This window comes from Oncorhynchus masou, chromosome 13 (genome assembly GCF_036934945.1).
Source record: "Oncorhynchus masou masou isolate Uvic2021 chromosome 13, UVic_Omas_1.1, whole genome shotgun sequence".
Lineage (NCBI taxonomy): Eukaryota > Metazoa > Chordata > Actinopteri > Salmoniformes > Salmonidae > Oncorhynchus > Oncorhynchus masou.
This window is the reverse complement of record NC_088224.1, coordinates 61,292,887-61,315,309: the sequence shown is the minus strand read 5'-3', so window position 1 is coordinate 61,315,309 and position 22,423 is coordinate 61,292,887. Positions and strand designations below refer to the sequence as shown.

Here is a 22,423-nt window from a genome sequence, read left to right as displayed (position 1 = left end):
ACTGCCTCAGCTGGGTCACCAACTACTTCTCTGATGAAGTGTCAAATAGGAGGGCCTGTTGTCTGGACCTCTGACAGTCTCTATGGGGGTGCCACAGGGTTCAAGTCTCGGGCCGACTCTCTTCTCTGTATACATCAATGTCGCTCTTGCTGCTGGTGATTCTCTGATCCACCTCTATGCAGACGCCACCATTCTGTATACTTCTGGCCCTTCTTTGGACACTGTGTTAACTAACCTCCAGACGAGTTTCAATGCCATACAACTGCCCTTCCGTTGCCTCCAACTGATCTTAAATGAAAGTAAAACTAAATGCATGCTCTTCAACCGTTCGCTGCCCACACCTGCCCGCACCTGCCCGCCCGTCCAGCATCACTACTCTGGACGGTTCTGAATGGCTGCCAAACATACTGACTGGAACAAACTGCAAAAATCATTGAAGCTGGAGACTCATATCTCCCTCACTAGCTTTAAGCACCAGCTGTCAGAGCAGCTCACAGATCACTGCACCTGTACATAGCCCATCTGTAAAGAGCCCATTCAACTACCTCATCCCCATACTGTATTTATTTATTTATCTTACTCCCTTCACCCCAGTATCTCTACTTGCACATTCATGTTCTGCACATCAATCACTCAAGTGTTTAATTGTTATTTGCAATTACTTTGCCACCATGGCCTATTTACTGCCTTACCTCCATTATTTTACCTCACTTGCACACACTGTATATAGACTTTTTCTACTGTATTATGTTTGTTTATTCCATGTGTAACTCTGTGTTGTTGTATGTGTCGAACTGCTTTGCTTAATTCTTGGCCAGGTCGCAGTTGTAAATGAAAACTTGTTCTCAACTAGCCTACCTGGTTAAATAAAGGTTAAATAAAAACATTTTTAAAGTGCCTGGCCCGAAGGCAGAGTCCCGGAGGGTCCCGCCATCACTTCCCTTGCCATAAGCACTAAATTCGACAAAACGGAAACAGTAGATGGCATCTACAACAGCCAAGAGTACAACTGAATATGTACCCTTGTAGTTGTAGAATTGCGAACCCAAGTACGGTAGAGCCTGGATTACTACATTTCCCAGCAATGGAGCCAAGACAGTTGGGGAAACTCCACCTCTCCATGAACTCGGCAGCAATGGCCCTCCAGGCTTCCTCCTTGGGGACATGCATATATTCACCAACCAGACAGTCCCAAATGGCTTGTGCCACAGAGGGGACAATGCCTGCCACCGTGGACCGTCCAACTCCGATTGTCCTGTGGGAGTCCCCTGTCGCCAAGAAGCAGAAATATAATTCAAAATAATTATCACAATTGTGTGTAACTTGAATTCCACCAACATATTCTATCTACTCATATAGCTACCTCATTACTGTTTATTATGCTCTACTAATTATATTCTAATACTCATCAACCACCAACCAATGCATTGAAACTGTACAATTCAGTCTGTGACTATATCAATAAACTAGCCCAGGCCAACTCTACTCTAAAGAAAGGTACTATCTAGAACCTAAAAGGGTTCTCCGGATGTCCCTATAGGCGAACCCTTTGAAGAACCCTTTTTGGTTCCAGGTAGAACCCTTTTGGTTCCAAGTAGAACCCTATTGGGTTCCATGTATAATCATTTCCCCAAAGGGTTATACCTGGAACCAAAAAGGGTTCTCCTATGGGGAAAGCAGAACAACACTTTTGGAACCCTTTTTTCTAAGAGTGTACATGATTCCAAGAATAATCTAATCAATGATGGTAACTGTTTTGTACAACAAGGGGTCCTGAAGAAGACCAGTCTACCTTCATCAGGGCAGAAGGCACCTCAACTTTCTTTTAATTTGGTAACATTGCATCATTAAAAAAATATTTTTAACCAACTTTGGCAAAAGTTATAGTCCTAATGAACATTGTGTAGAAGTACATCTGATGTCACATATGGGCTATTAACTAGAGAGCCCTTTATAGCTAGCTAGGTTGCACATAAAATATATCTAATATCAATCAATTATGGTATCAAAGCCTTTAAAAATGTATTAGAATTTAGCTTACCGGAGACAAATCGCCAGGCGTCCAACTGGGTTGATGGGCTCCCGGTAGTTGTTATCCATCCGGGCGATCCTGTCTCCAACCATCTGGAACAAGTGATCGAACTGGCTTCGGTCCAGACAAAAGTAACTTTGGAATTCCTCTCTAAACAGTCAAAGCTCTTGAATGAGACTGTGGAACTCCCCTGCTTGCTTTCACGACTTCTCTGGATCCACACAGACCTGCGTTTTCATCTGGGATGGTCCCGGCCCAACAGCGCGATCAAGACCACCTTTCGCAATGTTGGTCTCATTGGTGAAAGAGCCTACTCTCTGCTATCTTAACTATTTATTATAGCATATCGCTTCAAGACTATGCATTTTGGTCGGGAAATTATGTTATAGACTCTTACAATTCATTTGTATATGTCATCGAATAAATAATATGTATGCTACATGGCAAATAAATTAATACAAAATGTAAAGAAATTCTACAGTCAAAACTGTTTTTATTATGTAACCTCACATTTTGTTGACTGGATATGTGTGCAACAAAAATTCAACATTCACATTTTGCTACTTCATTCTGTCAAGTAAACGCATACAACTTGATGTATTCGTTCGATAAATCCAACGTATGCACCCCACAGAACGTACAGCAACGGCCTCTGCAACGCAATGCTGCAAGACAAACTCAGCGTTCCATTGGAAATTAATGTCCTGAGGTACAAACACGTAATGACACATTTTGAAGGGTTAGTAATGGATGTGTGCCTGGGTAGCTATGATGTTGTTAACTGTCAGCTGTCGATACATTCTCTAGGCATGTGTGCCTTGTGTGTACTATCTACGGTATCTACTGTAGAGTCAAATGTGGTGCTTGCCTCATGTGTGTTACTAAATATATAGTTAATAAGTGCAGCACAGTAAAGCAAGGAGAAAGCAATGAATATGTTGTTCGGTTGAAGGGATTTTATTTAACCATTGCAAGGTTAGCTAGATGTTTATCGCAATCTCATATGCTGAAATCCATACGCGATATGCAAATGTAGTGCATGCAACCATTAGTGTGAATATCAATGTTGTGTCCTGCGTTGTTCATTAGGCTCATTTTTATTAGAATGTATTGAAGTTGACGTAGTTGTGTTTATATAGGCGGTGTCAGGGTAGTGCTGACTAGGCTGCTGGCTGTACAAGTGAAATACAAAGATGAGAAGAAGTTAATTTTTTCACAAGAGCCATTGACTTTCAATTACTTTTTGGAAGGAGGTGAGTGATTGCCACAATTGCAATTGTTTACAGAAACCCTAACAGCGATCCAAATGTTGTTTAATGACTTTCAATTAGTCAAGAAATGTATCCTGCCTACCAGAGACTTAAAAGTTTATGATGAATCTGGGTCTAAAGTAGTTGAAGTGTTTCAGTATCTTCTTCAGAGACCAGACCTCAGTGTGCTAAAAATGTGTTTACCCAATGAAACAAGTTCTGATGGCGAGTTATTTCTCTACAGTATAGAGATATGATCAATGTATTCGTTCATACAATCCCAGCGAGCACAAGTATGTGGCCAACATCTGCCCAGAGTCCGGCAGGCCAGATCTAATCCTGCTGGCCCAGGTCTGGCACCCGGACCCAGACGGATTTCTGGTGTTTGCAGTGATGGTACAGTAAAGGAGGGGCCACCCCGTCCCCCAAAGCCTGCGGGGGGCACCGCTGAGACATTTAAATGCCAAACAGACTTTTGGGAGGGGGAGTTTTCCGGGGGTCCAAGATTTTGAGGGATGGAGTCACACATCACACATTCTGTGGCATGTCACAGATCACATCAGAACCCATTAATTGTATGTCTTATCTCAACATCCCATATATAATTGTAGGTTAATGATTTCATAGCAGATTATTTGCGCCTGACATTTAAAGCATGCTAAATGGGGTTTAGAGTATGACTAACAACCAAATTGTAAGGAAACAGATATGCAATTTGGTTGTATTATCCCTGTAGAATTGTTGAGAACCGAGCTTTCATTTATTCATGTAACGGGCTGTTAACTCTTCTGCAAGCTGCTCCTTTGGATGTTGGTGGTTCATTAGACTCTGACGACTCTTTTACCCTGTGTAACGGTTTTCCTCCTCTTCTGAGGAGGAGTATGAAGGATCGGACCAATATGCAGCGTGGTAAGTGTTCGTCATTTTATTTAATAGCACTGAACACTAAAATACAAAGTAACAAAAATAACAACCGAAACAGTTCCATCTGGTAACTAAAACAAAGACAGAAAACAACTACCCACCAATCATAGTGGGAAAACAGGCTGCCTAAGTATGGTTCTCAATCAGAGACAACGATAAACAGCTGCCTCTGATTGGGAATCATACCAGGCCAAACACAGAAATACAAAAACATAGAACAGCACATAGAATGCCCACCCCAACTCACGCCCTGACCAAACTAAAATAGAGACATAAAAAAGGAACTAAGGTCAGGCCGTGACACCCTGACACAAAGTCCTAACAGAAAAAGGAGAGCAGAGGAAGATAGTCCAGCCAAAGTAAGCCTTTCATTATTTTCTAGGATTGTCTTTTAATAACTAAATACTTTATTGATCTTCCTGAGGTTCCATCTTTGTGATGTTGGGTTGGTTTACTCCCGGAGATTTACTTAGTGTATGTAGGATTTTTCCAGTCCTGCTCTAATCGACTTAAATAATCTTGATAGATCCTAATGTGCAGTTTAGTGACATAGCCAGGTGATGGAGCAGGGCTGAAACCAACGCTTGCACAGTAGCTCTCCAGGAGGATGGCTGGCTACCACTGAGCTCTTTCTCAATTTGTCAATCCTTGGCTCCTCATATCCTCTTCTCATCGTTCTCAAAACCAACTACAGAACAATGAATTAGGAGAGGAACATTAGGTCTTATTATTGAATGGGATTTCAGAAGGAGGTAAGGAATCAATCAAACATATTTTGATAAAGAATCCTGGTGTACTAGGGTCTGTGTATGCTGTGCTTTTTGTTAGATGATTGAGGACATTTTCCAGAGCAAAGCTGGAGGTGAAAGGATCATGAATGAGTATGCTTGGACAAAAAGCTTGGCTGACCGCAGCAAGCGTAATATGATCAAGATATTGGTTGCAAATAAGACAGAGGATCATGGGTAAACCATTATGGGTTTTTTTACGCATTAAGATCAATGTTTTGCATTCATGTATTATTGCCAATCTAGTATTTTTTCTTTTTGGAGGGGTTCAGAACAACGACGTGAAGGAACCATATGCAAGAGGAATAGTTTCCTTGTTCCCGTAGCTAGCCGACCCCAAAAGCAAGACGGACTATGTGAGTTCAAAATAAATCTGGGTACCAATTCACTCCCTATCACTTCCCCTTAGCCCGAACCCTTTGATGTTTGCAGGGTTGAAGGGTGTGGATAGATGTAAGCAGTGTGGTCGTGGAGCTTTCATCTTATGGATCTGCATACATTGATAGGGTTATAGGGCCAAGGGGAAGTGACGTAAGACCATTTTTTAAAATGGTTTTGCTGTTTTGAAGGCACATTCTGCCGATAGTGAAACTGTCACTGCAACATCACTAAATGTTCAAATGATAAACACAGCATAACGTTTCAAGTTGTAAAGCTGTCTAAAATAGCACTGATGTTGTTCACATGCTCCTCCTCGGTCACTTGTAATTGAAGATGACATGTATTAGGCTTTGTGTATGTGAAGGTGACTGAGGAGCATTAAACATTACACAGTCCCTGCAACTGTTAAACCTTTCTTCCAGATTCTAACATGCACCAGTGACAAATTAGCTTCAGTCTTTTATTTGTGTGTGTATGGTTTGTGCTTGCTCGGGTGCAGGCATGCCAGGGTGTAAGCATGTGAATGTGTGTTCACAAGGGAGTGAGACTTGTTTTTTATGGGGGTTTCTCTCACGATTCAGTGTAATGGGGTTTGGTTGGACTATTTATACCAGTGTTGTGTGTTTGGTTGGAGATGGACCAGCTGCTGACAGAGACCCCTTCACGGACAAAGACTGGCTGAGGGAAGAAGGGCAGTGTCGAAAGGCCATTGTGCTGATGATACACACATTTGATGAAGCAACTGTAAAAGAAAAGATGAAGCGGACCTCAACCTACTGTCAAAAAATTGTCCATGACTCACAGAACTCCTCTGACATACTCTGTGTTTCACAGTTTCTGGACATACCAGGTATAGTTTGAATGAAATGGACTCTGTCAACTTCATAGCATGCATGTGTGAGGATGTTTGAATGACTTGTTGATGCATTGTTTTTTCCAAAGCATGACCATGTCTCAGAGTGGTCATTGCCAGAGCTATTACCCTTCAAAGGCGACAGGACCATGTCTTAGAAATCTGGTAGCTGAGATGTTATTGTCTTAGTGTGTCTTGTCTGTAGATTGAGCAAGATTTTGGACTGATGTTTGGTGACGCAAATTCCTGAATTTATTTATGTAACTAGGCAAGTCAATTAAGCACAAATTCTTATTTATTTTCAAACCCTAACTCAGACAACGCTGGGCCAATTGTGAGCTTCCCTATGGGACTCCCAATCACAGCTGGTTGTGATTCAGCCTGGAATTGAACCAGAGTCTGTGGTGACTGTAGAGTCTGTAGAGACCCAAGTGACCTACTGTCTTCAAACAGTAGGCCATCCTGCAGAGCCATTGACTCACCAACAACCGAGCTTCAGGACCTGATACACAACACTGAGTCCACAGCTGAGATGGAAAATGGTACAGACATACTACTTTACACGTTGTATGAAGTTGTAGTACAGTGCCTTCAGAAAGTATTCAGACCCCTTGACCATTTCCACATTTTGTTACGTTACAGCCTTTTTCTAAAATGGATAAAATAGTTTTTTTCCCCTCATCAATCTACACACAATACAACATGATGACAAAGCAAAACCAGGTTTTTAGACATTTTTGTAAATATATTACAAATAAAAACCTGAAATATCACATTTACACAAGTATTCAGACCCTTTACTCAGTACTTTGTTGAAGTACCTTTGGCATTGATTATAGCTTTGAGTCTTCTTGGGTATGACACTACAAGCATTCTTCTCTGCAGATCTTCTCAAGCTCTGTCAGGTTGGATGGGGTATGTTGGTGGACAGCTATTTTCAGGTCTCTCTAGAGATGGAAATCCGGGCTCTGGTTGGGCCACTCAAGGACATTCAGAGACTTGTTCCGAAGCCACTCCTGCGTTGTCTTGGCTGTGTGCTTAGGGTCGTTGTCCTGTTGGAAGGTGAACCTTCGCCCCAGTCTGAGGTCCTGAGCGCTCTGAAGCAGGTTTTCATCAAGGATCTCGCTGTACTTTGCTCCGTTCATCTTTGCCTCAATCCTGATTCGTCTCCTAGTCCCTGATGCTGAAAACATCCCCACAGCATGATGCTGCCACCACCATGCTTCATCGTAGGGATGGTGCCAGGTCTCCTCCAGACGTGACGCTTGGCATTCAGGGGCTCCTGAGTGGCGCAGCGGTCTAAGGCACTGCATCTCAGTGCTTGAGGCATCACTATAGACACCCTGGTTCGAATCTGAAGTTCCATAGGGAAGCGCACAATTGGCCCAGTGTTGTCCGGATTTGGCTGGTGTAGGCCAGCCAAAGAATTTGTTCTTAACCGACATGCCTAGTTAAAAATAAAGGTTAATTCAGAACAGAGTTCAATCTTGGTTTGAGATTCTTTAGGTGCCTTTTGGCAAACTCCAAGCAGGCTGTCATGTGCCTTTTACTGATGACTAACTCTACCATAAACCCCTAATTGGTGGATTGCTGCCGAGATGGTTGTCCTTCTGGAAGGTTCTCCTATCTCCACAGAGGAACTCTAGAGCTCTGTCAGAGTGACCATCGGGTTCTTGCTCACCTCCCTGACCAAGGCCCTTCTCCCCCGCTCTTGGAAAATTCTTGGTGGTTCCAAACTTCTTACATTTAAGAATAATGGAGGCCACTGAGTTATTAGGGACCTTCAATGCTGCAGAAATGGTTTGGTACCCTTCCCCAGATCTGTGCCTCGACAGAATTCTGTCTCGGAGCTCTACGGACAATTCCTTCAACCTCATGGCTTAGTTTTTGCTCTGACATGCACTGTCAACTGTGGGACCTTATATACACAGGTGTGTACCTTTCCAAATCATGTCCAATCAATTGAATGTTCCACAGTTGGACTCCAATCAAGTTGTAGAAAGATCTCAAGGATGATCAATGGAAACAGGATGCACCTGAGCTCAATTTTGAGTCTCATAGCAAACGGTCTAATTCTTGTGTAAATAGGGTATACATTTGCAAAAATGTCTAAAAACCTGTTTTCGCTTTGTTATTTTGGGGTATTGTGTGTAGATTACTGAGGAAATTGATTTTTATTTAATCTATTTTAGAATAAGGCTGTAAACAAAAGGTGGAAAAAGTCAAGGGGTCTGACTGAATACTTTCCAAAGGCTTTTTTTCTGATAGGCTGAGATGAGGTCACGCAAACTCAAACTCACGCAAACTTCAAAGTCAAACGGGTTATTAGCAAAGAGATCTGCTACAACTCTGTCATCAATTAGACAGCCAAGATCATGGATGGTTAAAAAACAGAAAGGAGCACATTCTACATTGTCACCTTACTGAAAACAATCTATTTGTTTGGCGGCTAAAACCATGATTTGGGCCAACCTAGGGTAGGTTAGGTTACTTTCTAAATGTAATCCGTTACAGTTACTAGTTACCTATACAAAATTGTAATCAATAATATAACTTTTGGATTACCCAAACTCAGTAAAGTAATCTGATTATATTCAGTTACTTTTAGATTACCTTCCCCTTGAAAGGGATTAGAAGAAGACAAAAATGTATGTTACCAATTGAACGACATCTATTGCAGGATGAATCAATGTGTGTCATCATAGTGGTCTCTGACTTGTGGTCAGACTCGCTCAGGTGGAACAAACTTAAACTTGTGCCTTTTTTTCAATGTGCCTTTCCTCTCCCCCCATGCGCACAAATGCACGCGAGAGAAAAAAGTGTTCTGATCATACAACATTTAAAAATGCAATTGCGGGAAAAACAGCTTTGGAAGCTTTGTCCCCTCCCTTCTCCCTGTCGAAGAGAGAAGACTGTAAGCTTTCTGTAGCTATTTTTAAATGTTTTATTTCTTAACTCTCAATATTCAGCTCAATAGCAACTATTTTACAACCAAGAACATTTCCCAGGACATAGACATATCTGATATTGTCAGAAAGCTTTAATTATTGTTAATCTAACTGCACTGTCCAATTTACAGTAGCTATTACAGTGAAAGAATCCCATGCTATTGCTTGAGGAGAGTGCACAGTTTTGAACATGAAAGGTTATTAATAAACAAATTAGGCACATTTGGACAGTCTTTATACAACATTTTGAACAGAAATGCAATGGTTCATTTTATCAGTCTGAAACTTTGCACATACACTGCTTCCAACTAGAGGCCAAAATCTAAATTGCACCTGGGCTGGAATAATACATTATGGCTGTTCTCTTGCATTTCAAAGATGAAGGTACCAAAACAAATACAAAAAAGGGTTGTTTTTTTGTATGATCTTTTACCAGATCTATTGTGTTATGTTCCCCTACATTTCTTTCACATTTCCACAAACTTCAAAGTGTTTCCTTTCAAATGGTAACAAGAATATGCATATCCTTGCTTCAGGGCCTGAGCTACAGGCAGTTCGATTTGGGTATGTCATTTTAGGCGCAAATTGAAGGGGCCGATCCCTGACAATGAATGAAGTTAGTCTGGAGCACTGTAAAAGTAATTAACAATTAGGGTAGGTGTTGATTCAGGGGAACACATATGACCAGTGGCGACCCGTCATTCAGGTTTTGGCCACCTGTTTTGAGCCCAGCATTTTTTGCAAAAATAAAATAAAAAAATAGGCTTGCCTGTTTTGCATGTTATTTTATCATTAATACCTGTCACATATCAGTTTGCAAATAATGAAAAAAAAGATTTATCAATGAATTAATAAAGCTTCATACAAACATGGTCTCTTTTTTGTTTTCTTGAGTAAGGCAGCTCCAAAATGCAGGAGTTTCAGCCTAGCTCAGTGCTTTCTGTGGTGGTGGAGCAGCCAGCAGAAAATACGGAGCGTTGTGCCATGATTGGCTCAGTGTTCTGTCACTCATGGGGACACCACGTCATCACCAAGTCTAAGGTTAGATCTCTAAAATTCTATCCCTCTGGGTGCTGCCATAGAGTTCCATTAGAAGTGCCCATCCAAGAAGACTCAAGGTCATTGTCCACAGATAAAATGACGTCAAATCACGTTCTATCTACAGTAGAATTGATTGGACTGATCATGTCAACATCATACTTTCTATCTTAGCTAGCAGTCATGATGAATCAAGACGATGATCTACTGGCAAATCATTTTTAATCCTTGTCATATGAAGAGAAATAATGAAGAGAAATTATAGATAAAACATATCGGTGCTCATCGACCATTGGACATAAACATTACACAACAAGTTGGAAATAGCAAATTCAACAATGAGTGGCTAACTGCAAGCATTGCAAAGCAATCATTAACCTGCTATTCAGTGGAATGGCTGTGGGGGTCCCAAGTCTAAGATTTAAGGGTCTCTTTTCCAAGCTTAAAATGATAAACATTTAAAATTGGCCATGCTGTCAATGAAGAATGACTTGTGCTGCGCGCAAAACAACTGTTAACTCCGAACTGCAGAATCTGACTTTAGTGAGTTCAAGACAACTGGAAACTCGGGTCTCTTTCTAGAGCTACGACCTGAAGATCACTGACGTCATCATGATTCAAGCTTTTTTTTCTAGAGTTCCCAGTTGTCTTGAAAGCACCATAAATCCAGAGAATGCAAGACTTTGATGTCTAAAGTTTGATGACAAAATTTGCCCACGAAGGAACGCTGCGCCACTTTCCTGTTCAAGTGAGCAGAGCACAACAAGGTGAGTCCAAACATGTCTTGTATGCTGCTGCATAAATGATGTGATATGCATACTGTAGCTAAGAAAGTAATACTAAGTGTATGTTGTGTAGTAAGCTGTTAGTAGCCCATGTGCCTCACCCTAATAATTTAGTCTATTTTCACATCTTAATTTCGCCAACTGTTCTGATTTGATGGTGCACATGTGGCCTATAACCTGTTTTTGATAAATGTAATCATTGATTATTGTAAGAGCTCTCATTGTCTGTTTATATGCCCCCTTTATTTATCCTACGGTTCTGACTTGGTGTACAGGGAGAACACTGTATGAACTGCCCATGTTCTGAATTCTGTCACTGTACATTTCAAAAGTGCTGAACAAATAGTTATATTGACTAGTCCGTCCTAGCTCGCTCATTATTGTCTTAATCAAAATTACGGATTGCCTCTTATCCGCTTGTCGTCCCCTTATGCCATAGTTTGTACATCTCAATTGTCAGTAGAAACCACATTTGTTTAAGCAAGTCAGCCATATCAGCTATGTTTTTTTAAAGGTGGTAAATGAGGCTGAATGAACTGTTTCGCTGCCAGACAAGGCTCCGCTGATAGCCAGGTGTAGCAGTGGTATAGCGCAATTAATGTATTGTTTAGTGTTGTGTAGTGGCTTTGCTGGCATGCATCCCACATTTTTTTTTGCCCCACAACGATTTACATGCTAAAATCGCCAGTGCATATGACAGGCACTAATTTACAACATTGCCTAAGTCGTTAGCTTGGCTTTTATAATGTAAGCCTATAGGCATTGTGGCTTAAGCTGACAGACAGACCGACAGACAGAGAACAAGAAGAAGCAGAGTGACACCAGAGAAGGGGGGTGAGTTGGCTCCATGCTCAGTGATGTGGGCTGGTGTGGATAAAATGCCAAGGCTGACTTCTTGTCCCAGTCTGCCCCTGGCAAACCGATCAAATTAATGCATGAAGTATTAGGTTATGCATTGATTGACATTTGTTTGTCTTTAGGCTACTCTGTATTTCCCATTGAAGTGAACCAAGATGGTTAGGCTATGTCTCCAAATGCGTGGCACTGCACACGCAAAGTGGGCATTTTTGGTTAGCCGCACGACACAGTGCTTACACAATTTTTTCATAATTCAAATAATCATAACACATATTTAGTAGTCTAGGCTAATAAAACCCATTGATACTTAAAATACGTAGACAGATGAAATGCATAATTTTTGGAAAAATTAAATTCCATCTATTGGCTATATTATTATCGATCTTGTGTTTTCCTGCTTCAGTTGTATATTTTTCCTAATGTCCTCTGAGTCGACAGCTCGAGAGCTGGAGCACAGCACTTGTTTAAGCTACTGCTCTGTGCAGGCTGTGCTGATACAGCCTACTGTACCAAAAAAATACAATTCAAAACATTGTTACCGTATTTAGGCTACATTATTGCAGTTTTGTAATTTACACATAAGCAACCAATTGCATTGCAACGAAAAAAAGGTTAGATAGTCTAACATTTATTTACAGTCAATACGGGACCATTCATTTGAAGGATAATCTGAAATTGGTTTAAACTCTCGCAACAGTCGCGGTATTAATTAACACGCTCCGTACACATACCTCGGCGTCTTCAGAAGGCACTTAGCACCGGCCATCCCGTCCAAGATAAGATACCGGAGCCTAGGGTTTTATGTCCTCCGTAGGAGAGGAGCGGAGGAATGCGGCGCGTCGCTGTCGCGAGGACACAGTCCTGTCCAGATGCACATCCCCGGACCGAGGAGAGGAGAAATTCCAGCGCTTCCGTGACGCTACCGTGACTTCATAGGGCGAGTGTGTATACTACGGTCATTAACAGCGCGCAGCCAGCAGCAAAATGAAAGTCCGCTTGAAGAGGAGCGGGAGCATAGCCTCTCCCAGCATATATATATATAAAACACACAAGCAAATTCACGCAGGCACACACAAACATACACACACAATAGATTCCCCTTAACAAAAGGAAAAGAGCTGCTGAAGATAAGAAACAAATAACCCTTCTCTACATTTTCATCATGGGAACAAAATAAAGCCTCTGTATTTTATTAGGCTATTGGTAGGAGGCTGAATTATGTCTTGCTCCTTACTTACCATAAACTAACAATATTAGATTGCTTTACAGTTCTAATCTTATTTCACATGCAACATTGTTAAGACAAGGTCACACTCTCAAAAGAGGTGTTTAACCTCAAGGGTGTTTTCCCCTTTAAAAAAAGGTTGAACAAAGGATGGTTTAAGTAATCCACTGGTGTCAGTACAGTTGTCAGCTCCTGAACCACAGCAGGCAGCACAAGGTCAGACAGACCAATGTATCTATTTGTTGACCAGGATATGCCCTATATCACAACAGGGCTTGATCTAGACCTGATGCCAAGGCAACAGGACACATCTACTTTAATAGCTCTGATGGAAACTGCTCTGTGACAGAGCTCAGAGAAGCCTAGAATATCAGAGTAGCCTATCCATGTCATTCAATATCTCACTGCTTGATCTCACTCCATGTAGATAGCAGAGGAAGCTAAGTCTGCCTTCCATAGCTTAGATGTTGCTGACGCCTGACAGATCTAACAATGCCTGGATAGGTATTTTAAGTATCAGCTGTTATAGCTTTTTGTCAGTCGATGACACGGTCGATGACGTGGCAAGCCACCGTTTGTTTTTGCGTCTCCTCGGCCTTTACTGAGGAACGCGGCCTAAGTCATTTGTGGTCACGTAGCAACTTGATTTTTCATACATGTATGAACCCTAACAACAAGCGAACCTTCCCTCCTGTCTTTGCCTACTATTCTTATATCATTCACTTTATAAAGACCAATAATAGCCCTGTGGAGCTATGGTGTCTATTTGTCACAATGACTGCAATTTTACCCCTGTTTTGATGTATAAAAAAGCCTCCGCCCTATTTTTACCCCCAACACACACACACACACACATTACCGTGCTGAAATGATCAGTGGGGGAATTCTGAGAAAACAACATCTTAAGGATTCTTCATGAATACCAATTGGTGCCTCAGTCACTCCAAAAGCGCAGGCGGCGCAGCCAGAGTGATATGCAATGTTGCTCTCTTTACCCGATGGCCACTGCAATACGCCCCCCTCTCCTCCTTGTGCTAGGAGATTTAACCGACCTTTCAGGGTAATAGGACCATTAGTCTGCAGAGGGAGGTGTGGATGTGTGTGCCTGTGTGTGTATATGTTTGCGTGTGAGAGTGTTGGAGGGTTGAATGTCATGTAGAGAGCAGGGCCCAGGGTCCTGCCAGGCTGTAGCTTGTTTTGTTGTGTATGTGTTAGAGTAGTCGGTGTAATGTAAATGTGTCACATTCTCCACATAAAAATAGACTTGTAAGTTGTGACATTAATTATATTGCCAAATGTTGTATTGTAAATGGATGTTCTACATAGGCTGCTACAGTCACCTCATCACAGTGTCACCATCGTCATAAATCTAAGCCACAGTCAAACCAAGGTAAATCTAGTAAGATTAATTGTGAGTCCCCAAATTCATCACCATCACAGCCGTATGTTCAACTGTACTGTAGCCTGAGGGGCAATCTCCCTTTTCCCCATGCCTCATAGAGGACAAGCAGTGTGAAGTGACCTTGCTGTTCCCCTCTGGGTAAGTCATACTGGAAGTCTCTCACTATCTCTCTCTCTCTCCCTCTCTCTGTCTCTCCCTCTCTCTCTCACACACACACACACACACACACACACACACACACACACACACACACACACACACACACACACACACACACACACACACACACACACACACACACACACACACACACACACACACACACAAAAAAGGCTCCCTAGTCACCTCGTCTCGCCTTCCACTCAAGCACACACCTCAACCCACACACACTCCCATCCCATCTACTCTGCAGGTATGGTAATAATCCTTCAACCTTTATTACCAAAGACAAGTGGTCCAAACTGCAGTAGACAGAGACGTTATTGTATTCTACAAGTTAACGTAGCCCTCCGTCTCCCTTCTATTTCACCTGCACCAGTGTGGCCGAACACACACACACACAGTCAGGCTTGCACGCAAGCACACAAACACACACACACATACACACACACTGTTAAACACTGCTACACCGCTTCCACCATGCCAAATAAATATTTGTGATTTAGGGCTATAAATGCCCCGTCAGTCCCTATGACTACTACCACTCTATCACAATCCCTACTGCTCTCTCCAGTCATGTTTCTCTCCAAACAAACACATCTCTCAAACACCTTTCTCTCAGTCAGACAGGTGTTTGTATTCATGACACAGGCCTTACCTGTTTGTAAGTATAGCTGTTTGTATTCAAATACAGCTACTTCCTGTTGTTCACAGGCTTTGTTTCCCCTCTGCCATTAGCCGTGGGTGTCTGTCAGTCAGACCAGACGTGTTGTCCTCTTCACAGACAGACAGAGTGGCAGAGTGGTCAGATCGTTAGACTGCATTGGCTAGCGGTTAGCGCTGTCCCTCACATTCAAATCAGTCAGCGAGTGTTGTGAGTGACAGCTGTGAGTGTGTGTGTGTGTGTGTGTGTATGTTTATCTGTGTGTTAGACTGTGAGTGACAGTGGTCACCCACAGGCTGACAATCAGTCAGACAGACAGTCAGGGTGTGTGTGAACATTGAGCTGTTCACATAGGCCTTTTAGAATTCCCCAGGCCACAAGTTTGCCCACTGGCCACTCATACATATCCAACACAACTGACACTACACTCTTAGAAAAAAGCATTCCAAAAGGGTTTTTTCCGTGTATAAGAACCCTTTTAAGTTCCATGTAGAACCCTTTTTGGTTCCAGGTAGAACCCTTTTTGGTTCCAGGTAGAACACTTTTGGGTTCCATTTAGACCCCCCTGTAGAAAGGGTTCTACATGGAACTCAAAATTACATACGGGGACAGCCTAAGAACCCTTTTAAATTCTAGAGAGCACTCTTTTCTAAGACTGTACTGATGGTCTGCCTCAGAGTAGACATGACCCCATGTCTTTTTACCTTGTCTTTACTCTCTCTCTCTCTCTCTCTCTCTCTCTCTCTCTCTCTCTCTCTCTCTCTCTCTCCATATTTCCCCTATCGCTATCCTTCTCCCTCCCTCCCTCCCTCCCTCCCTCCCTCCCTCCCTCCCTCCCTCCCTCCCTCCCTCCCTCCCTCCCTCCCTCCCTCCCTCCCTCCCTCCCCTCCCTCCCTCCCTCCCTCCCTCCCTCCCTCCCTCCCTCCCTCCCTCCTAATCCCAAAGCCATTTAAAGGGAACAATTCCATCAGGTCTTTTCTTTTTAAAAAATATAGAAGGAACGGCAAAGATTAAAGCAACCACTCAAATCATCTCATCGCCATCAACACAGAACCACATCAGAGTGAGCCAGTAGGAGCAAAGCATTTCAGTGTGGAAATGAGAACAAATCAGCCAGAGAGTGCTCTCACTGTCAAAGCCCTGTCACAGATGAGCTATTTTAAAATCTGGCTGGGTACATAACAGGAACGCACGATTGGAGTAGCGGTTGGAAAAATATGTGTACATGCAAAAAGGAGAGAGAGAGGTAGAGTGAGAGAAAGAGGGAGGGAAGAGGCAGAGAGAGGAGAGGCAGGCAGACATGTATATATCTAGAGAAAGATGCTAAAGGCAGGGTGTGAGAGAGTATAATCAAAGGAGAGACAGACTACAGTGGTTTCAAAATGAGTCTGAGTGGTTGTGACACAGACAGAAATATTTATGGGACATTAGGAGTACTGGGGGTTTGACCCTTCACCCCTGGGACCAGAGGACACACACAACACATGCTACTGTAAAGGGAAGGTTACGTCACCCACAGCTAAGAACATTTCTTACTGGGTGGTGAGTGGTTGCTCATGGCAATGGCATCTACAGTAATGCTATACATTTAAATGATCCAATGAAGAGATTTGTATCTCAAAATCAAATAATTTCTGGGTAACAAGTAACTTAGTGTGATTGATTTCAATTAAATTGGTCAAAAATAAACAAAAATGGCTTCTTAGCGAAGAGCAATTTCTCAAGCAAGAATTTACCTAGGACTGTTTGGGCAGAGAGGTGTGGAACTCTCTTTCTTAATGGTCTACTAACTAATTTACTGCCTGTCTGGCCAAAACTCCATCCCAACAAAACAAGCTGAATTTTCAGACGGTCTTTTCAAACTGCTCTAACAATAAAATGGCATCGTTATACTTTTCACAACTTCACAGTATTATTCCAACCTCATAGTGTGAAAATATATATAAAACCCAGGTAAATCATGTTTTTGACTGTACTGGGTCTTTTAAATGATATTTAGCTTTCCTCAGTTAGAAGAGATGCAATATGTCGATGGTTTCACATGGTTTCATTTGGTTATTGTTTTGTAGGCAGAAGATGGTTGTTTGTGGAAAAAGAGAGTAATTGAAGGATAGGAAAACAGCAATAAATAGACAATTGTAAAAGTGTGTGTGTGTCTGTCTGCGTATGTGTGTGTGTGTTTACACTCGTATTTGTGTGTGTGCATGAGTGCTTGTGCGCCTATTTGTGTGTATGTGTGTGGCCATGCTTGTTAAAAAAGGATTTGCGACTGCTTGGACTAACAGGAGTGTATTAAGTTGACTATTATTTCCATCACATCTCTCCAGGTGATGTGATCTGGCTTTTATCCCCTCATCAAAGGACAAGAAGAAGACTTTACTAATAAGAGTTTCACAATGGAGTGTGTGTGTGTGTGTGTGTGTGTGTGTGTGTGTGTGTGTGTGTGTGTGTGTGTGTGTGTGTGTGTGTGTGTGTGTGTGTGTGTGTGTGTGTGTACGCACCCTGGATGGAAGATTACACGGACAGACAAGACCGTTATGGATATTACTGACATTCCAATGACTGCCACCTTTCTCTGAGAAATATGCAAATGGGGGAGAGAAAAACTATTCTACGCAGAATTCAATGACGCACGAAATCGGAGCTTCACCGAAAGATGGACTTTAGCATTTTATGGCCATTCTATCGATTTCACACCTATCATGCACGCCCAAATTTACGCACGGTGGCAGGGAACAGTGCATTTCAGCATTACATAAACGGCACATGGGAGCTCATTGATTCCGGCCGCAATTATGGCTAATGACATCATTAATCAGTCTAATCACGCTCCCCTCTCTCTGCAGTTATACCTGCACATTCACATGATTGGTCCTCTGCATCTAGTCATCTGTTTACGTAGAATAATGAGCAGAGGATGTGATTAGCAGAGATGATAATTATTATCATTATAATCATATGGAGAGGTTAGTGAGGGTCTGGGTGAGAGGCCTTTGCTGACACTGTTGTCACTATTGTACATAAAGGTTTGGGATGAGTGGGAGGATCAACTTGATTTCACAAGCTCAGGTCAATATTTGACATTCATCCAATGGCCTGTCTGGAGAGGCAGTGGGACAGGAGGTTGGAAGGTGGGGAGTGTTGGCGGTGGGTATACAGTAGGTGGCAGGGGGTGATACTGTCAATGGTGGCGTTACGTTAGGAACTGTGGAGTGTTGGTGGGTAAATAGTAGTAAAGGGAATGAGAGGTACAGTATGTACCGTACAGTGACTGTCAGAGGGGTGGGGGGTTGGGGTTTTGGTAGCTGGTATAGGGGATGGTAAAGGAAGGAGGTTTCATCACGGTCGTGGCTGGTGACAGCTTGTGCTTCCGGCTGGTGGCTGTTCATGCTGAGCCCAAGCTCAGTCAGAGCCCAGAGTCAAGCCAAGTCAGGACTAGTACAACAGAACACGAGGCTACGACACTCATTTGAGACTCTCTCTGTTCGACACTGATTATCGCCTGTCCCGTTTAATCCTCCTAGGATGCCATTGAAACGGAAGGAGGAAACTTTAAGTCTACTTAATCCTAGACATCACTGTATGCACACTGATGCGGACATACAGTATCTTCAGAAAGTATTCATACCCCTTATTCCACATTTTCTTGTGTTGCAATCTGAATTCAAAATGGATGAAATATTTTTTTCTCACCCATCTACACACAATAGCCCATAATGACAAAGTGAAAACATTTTTAAACATTTTTGCAAATTTATTGAAATTGAATTTCAGAAATATCTCATCGGATGTGGGTGTGTCACTGCAACAACCTTAAAAGGTCCTAAATTATATCACCACTGCCCTTGACTCTAAGCAATGTTGTGCTGCTATTTTTATTGACTTGGCGAAAGCTTTTGATACGGTAGATCATTCCATTCTTGTGGGTCGGCTGAGGTGTATTGGTGTTTCTGAGGGGTCTTTGGCCTGTTTTGTAACTACCTCTCTCAAAGAGTGCAATGTGTAAAGTCAGAACACCTGCTGTCTCAGCCACTGACTGTCACCTGTCTTCTCAATTTACATCAACAACATAGCTCAGGCAGTAGGATGCTCTCTCATTCATGTATATGCAGGTGATACAGTCTTATACTCAGCTGACCCCTCCTTGGATTTCGAGTTAAATGCTCTACAACAAAGCTTTCTTAGTGTCCAGCAAGCTTTCTCTGCCATTGTTGTCACCTCCAAAACAAAGGTCATGTGGTTTGGTAAGAAGGATGCCCCCCTCCTGCCCCACCGGTGTGATTAGTACCTCTGAGGGTTTAGAGCTTGAAGTAGTCACCTCATACAAGTAATTCATACAAGTACTCATACAGTACGCTGTCCTTCTCTCAGCACATATCAAAGCTGCAGGCTAAGGTTAAATCTAGAAGTGGTTTCCTCTATCGTAATTGCTCTTCTTTTACCCCAGCTGCCAAACTAACCCTGATTCAGATGACCATCCTACCCGTGCAAAATTATGGAGAAGTAATTTATAGATCGGCAGGTAAGGGTGCTCTCTAGCGGCTAGATAATCTTTACCATTCGGCCATCAGATTTGCCACCAATACTCCTTATAGGACACATCACAGCACTCTATACTCCTCTGTAAACTGGTCGTCTATGTACACCTGGCGCAAGACCCACTGGTTGATGCTTATTTATAAAATCCTCTTAGGCCTCACTTCCCCCTATCTGAGATACCTACTGCAACCCTCATTCTCTAATTCTGCCAGTTACAATCTGTTAAAGATCCCCCCTCCAAAAAAACACATCCATGCGTCACTCCTCTTTCAGTTTGCTGCCGCTAGCGATGGGAACAAGCTGCAAAAACCAGTCAAACTGGACAGTTTAATCTCCATCTCTACATTCAAAAACGACTATAGACACTTACTGATACTTGTGGCTGATTTGCGTGATATATTGTTGTCTCTATCTTTTTGCCTTTTGCGCTGTTGTCTGTGCCTAACAATGTTTTTACTATGTTTGTGCTCCTACCATGTTGTGCTGATGCCATGTTGTGCTGTGTTGCAACCATGTTGTGCTGTTGTCATGTTGTGTTGTCATGTTGTATTGCTGCCATGTTGTGTTGTTGTCTTAGGTCTCTCTTTGTGTAGTGTTGTGGTGTCTCTCTTGTTGTGACGTGTGTTTTGTCCTATATTTTATTTTTTATCCCAGCTTCTGTCCGGACAGGAGGCCTTCCACCTCGCCGTCATTGTAAATAAGATTTTGTTCTTAATTGACTTGCCTAGTTAAATAAAGGTTCAATTAAAATAAAATACATCTACATAAGTATTGACACCTGTTTGCCATGACACTCCAAATTGAGCTCAGGTGCATCCATTTTCAATTGATCATCCTTGAAACGTCACTACAACTTGATTGGAGTCCACATGTGGTCTATTCAAAGATTTGGACATGATTTAGAAAGAAACCCACCTGTCGATATAAGGTCCCACAGTGGATAGTGCATGTCAGATCAAAAGCTATACCATGAAGTCCAAGGAACTATCCGTAGACCTTTGAGATTTGTGAATTGTGATGAGGCATATGGTGCCTTGCAAAATTATTCCCTTTGACGGTTTTCCTATTTTGTTGCATTACAACATGTAATTTAAATGGATTTTTATTTTAATTTCATGTAATGGACATACACAAAATAGTCCAAGTTGGTGAAGTGAAATGAAAAAAATAACTTGTTTTAAAAAAACATCTAAGAAAGAGAAAACGGAGAGGTGGTGCGTGCATATGTTTTCACCCCCTTTGCTATGAAGCCCCTAAATAAGATCTGGTGCAACCAATTACCTTCAGAAGTCACATAATTAGTTAAATAAAGCCCACCTGTGTGAAATCTAAGTGTCACATGATCTGTCACATGATCTCAGTATATACAGTGCCTTGCAAAAGTATTCGGCCCCCTTGAACTTTGCGACCTTTTGCCACATTTCAGGCTTCAAACATAAAGATATAAAACTGTATTTTTTGTGAAGACTCAACAATAAGTGGGACACAATCATGAAGTGGAACAACATTTATTGGATATTTCAAACCTTTTTAACAAATCAAAAACTAAAATAATTGGGCGTGCAAAATTATTCATCCCCTTTACTTTCAGTGAAGCAAACTCTCTCCAGAAGTTCAGTGAGGATCTCTGAATGATCCAATGTTGACCTAAATGACTAATGATGATAAATACAATCCACCTGTGTGTAATCAAGTCTCCGTATAAATGCACCTGCACTGTGATAGTCTCAGAGGTCCGTTAAAAGCGCAGAGAGCATCATGAAGAACAAGGAACACACCAGGCAGGTCCGAGATACTGTTGTGAAGAAGTTTAAAGCCGGATTTGGATACAAAAAGATTTCCCAAGCTTTAAACATCCCAAGGAGCACTGTGCAAGCGATAATATTGAAATGGAAGGAGTATCAGACCACTGCAAATCTACCAAGACCTGGCCGTCCCTCTAAACTTTCAGCTCATACAAGGAGAAGACTGATAAGAGATGCAGCCAAGAGGCCCATGATCACTCTGGATGAACTGCAGAGATCTACAGCTGAGGTGGTAGACTCTGTCCATAGGACAACAATCAGTCGTATATTGCACAAATCTGGCCTTTATGGAAGAGTGGCAAGAAGAAAGCCATTTCTTAAAGATATCCATAAAAAGTGTCGTTTAAAGTTTGTCACAAGCCACCTGGGAGACACACCAAACACGTGGAAGAAGGTGCTCTGGTCAGATAAAACCAAAATTGAACTTTTTGGCAACAATGCAAAACGTTATGTTTGGCGTAAAAGCAACACAGCTCATCACCCTGAACACACCATACCCACTGTCAAACATGGTGGTGGCAGCATCATGGTTTGGGCCTGCTTTTCTTCAGCAGGGACAGGGAAGATGGTTAAAATTGATGGGAAGATGGATGGAGCCAAATACAGGACCATTCTGGAAGAAAACCTGATGGAGTCTGCAAAAGACCTGAGACTGGGACGGAGATTTGTCTTCCAACAAGACAATGATCCAAAACATAAAGCAAAATCTACAATGGAATGGTTCAAAAATAAACATATCCAGGTGTTAGAATGGCCAAGTCAAAGTCCAGAC

At 42.2% G+C, this 22,423-nt stretch overlaps 1 protein-coding gene across 2 annotated transcripts in view; it reads right to left on the bottom strand.

Annotated features, from left to right (window-relative positions):
* Positions 1–22,423, bottom strand: part of LOC135552771 (A-kinase anchor protein SPHKAP-like) — an 80,223-nt gene that overhangs the window by 34,206 nt on the left and 23,594 nt on the right. Inside the window, exon 1 of one of the 2 annotated variants that reach the window (XM_064984595.1) lies at positions 12,589–12,824. The exons of the other annotated variant lie outside the window; for it this stretch is intronic. Coding sequence (XP_064840667.1) covers positions 12,589–12,623 — 35 coding nt within the window. The 5' untranslated portion in view covers positions 12,624–12,824. Of the gene's footprint in view, positions 1–12,588; positions 12,825–22,423 lie in introns of those variants that run through there. 2 annotated transcript variants of the gene reach the window in all.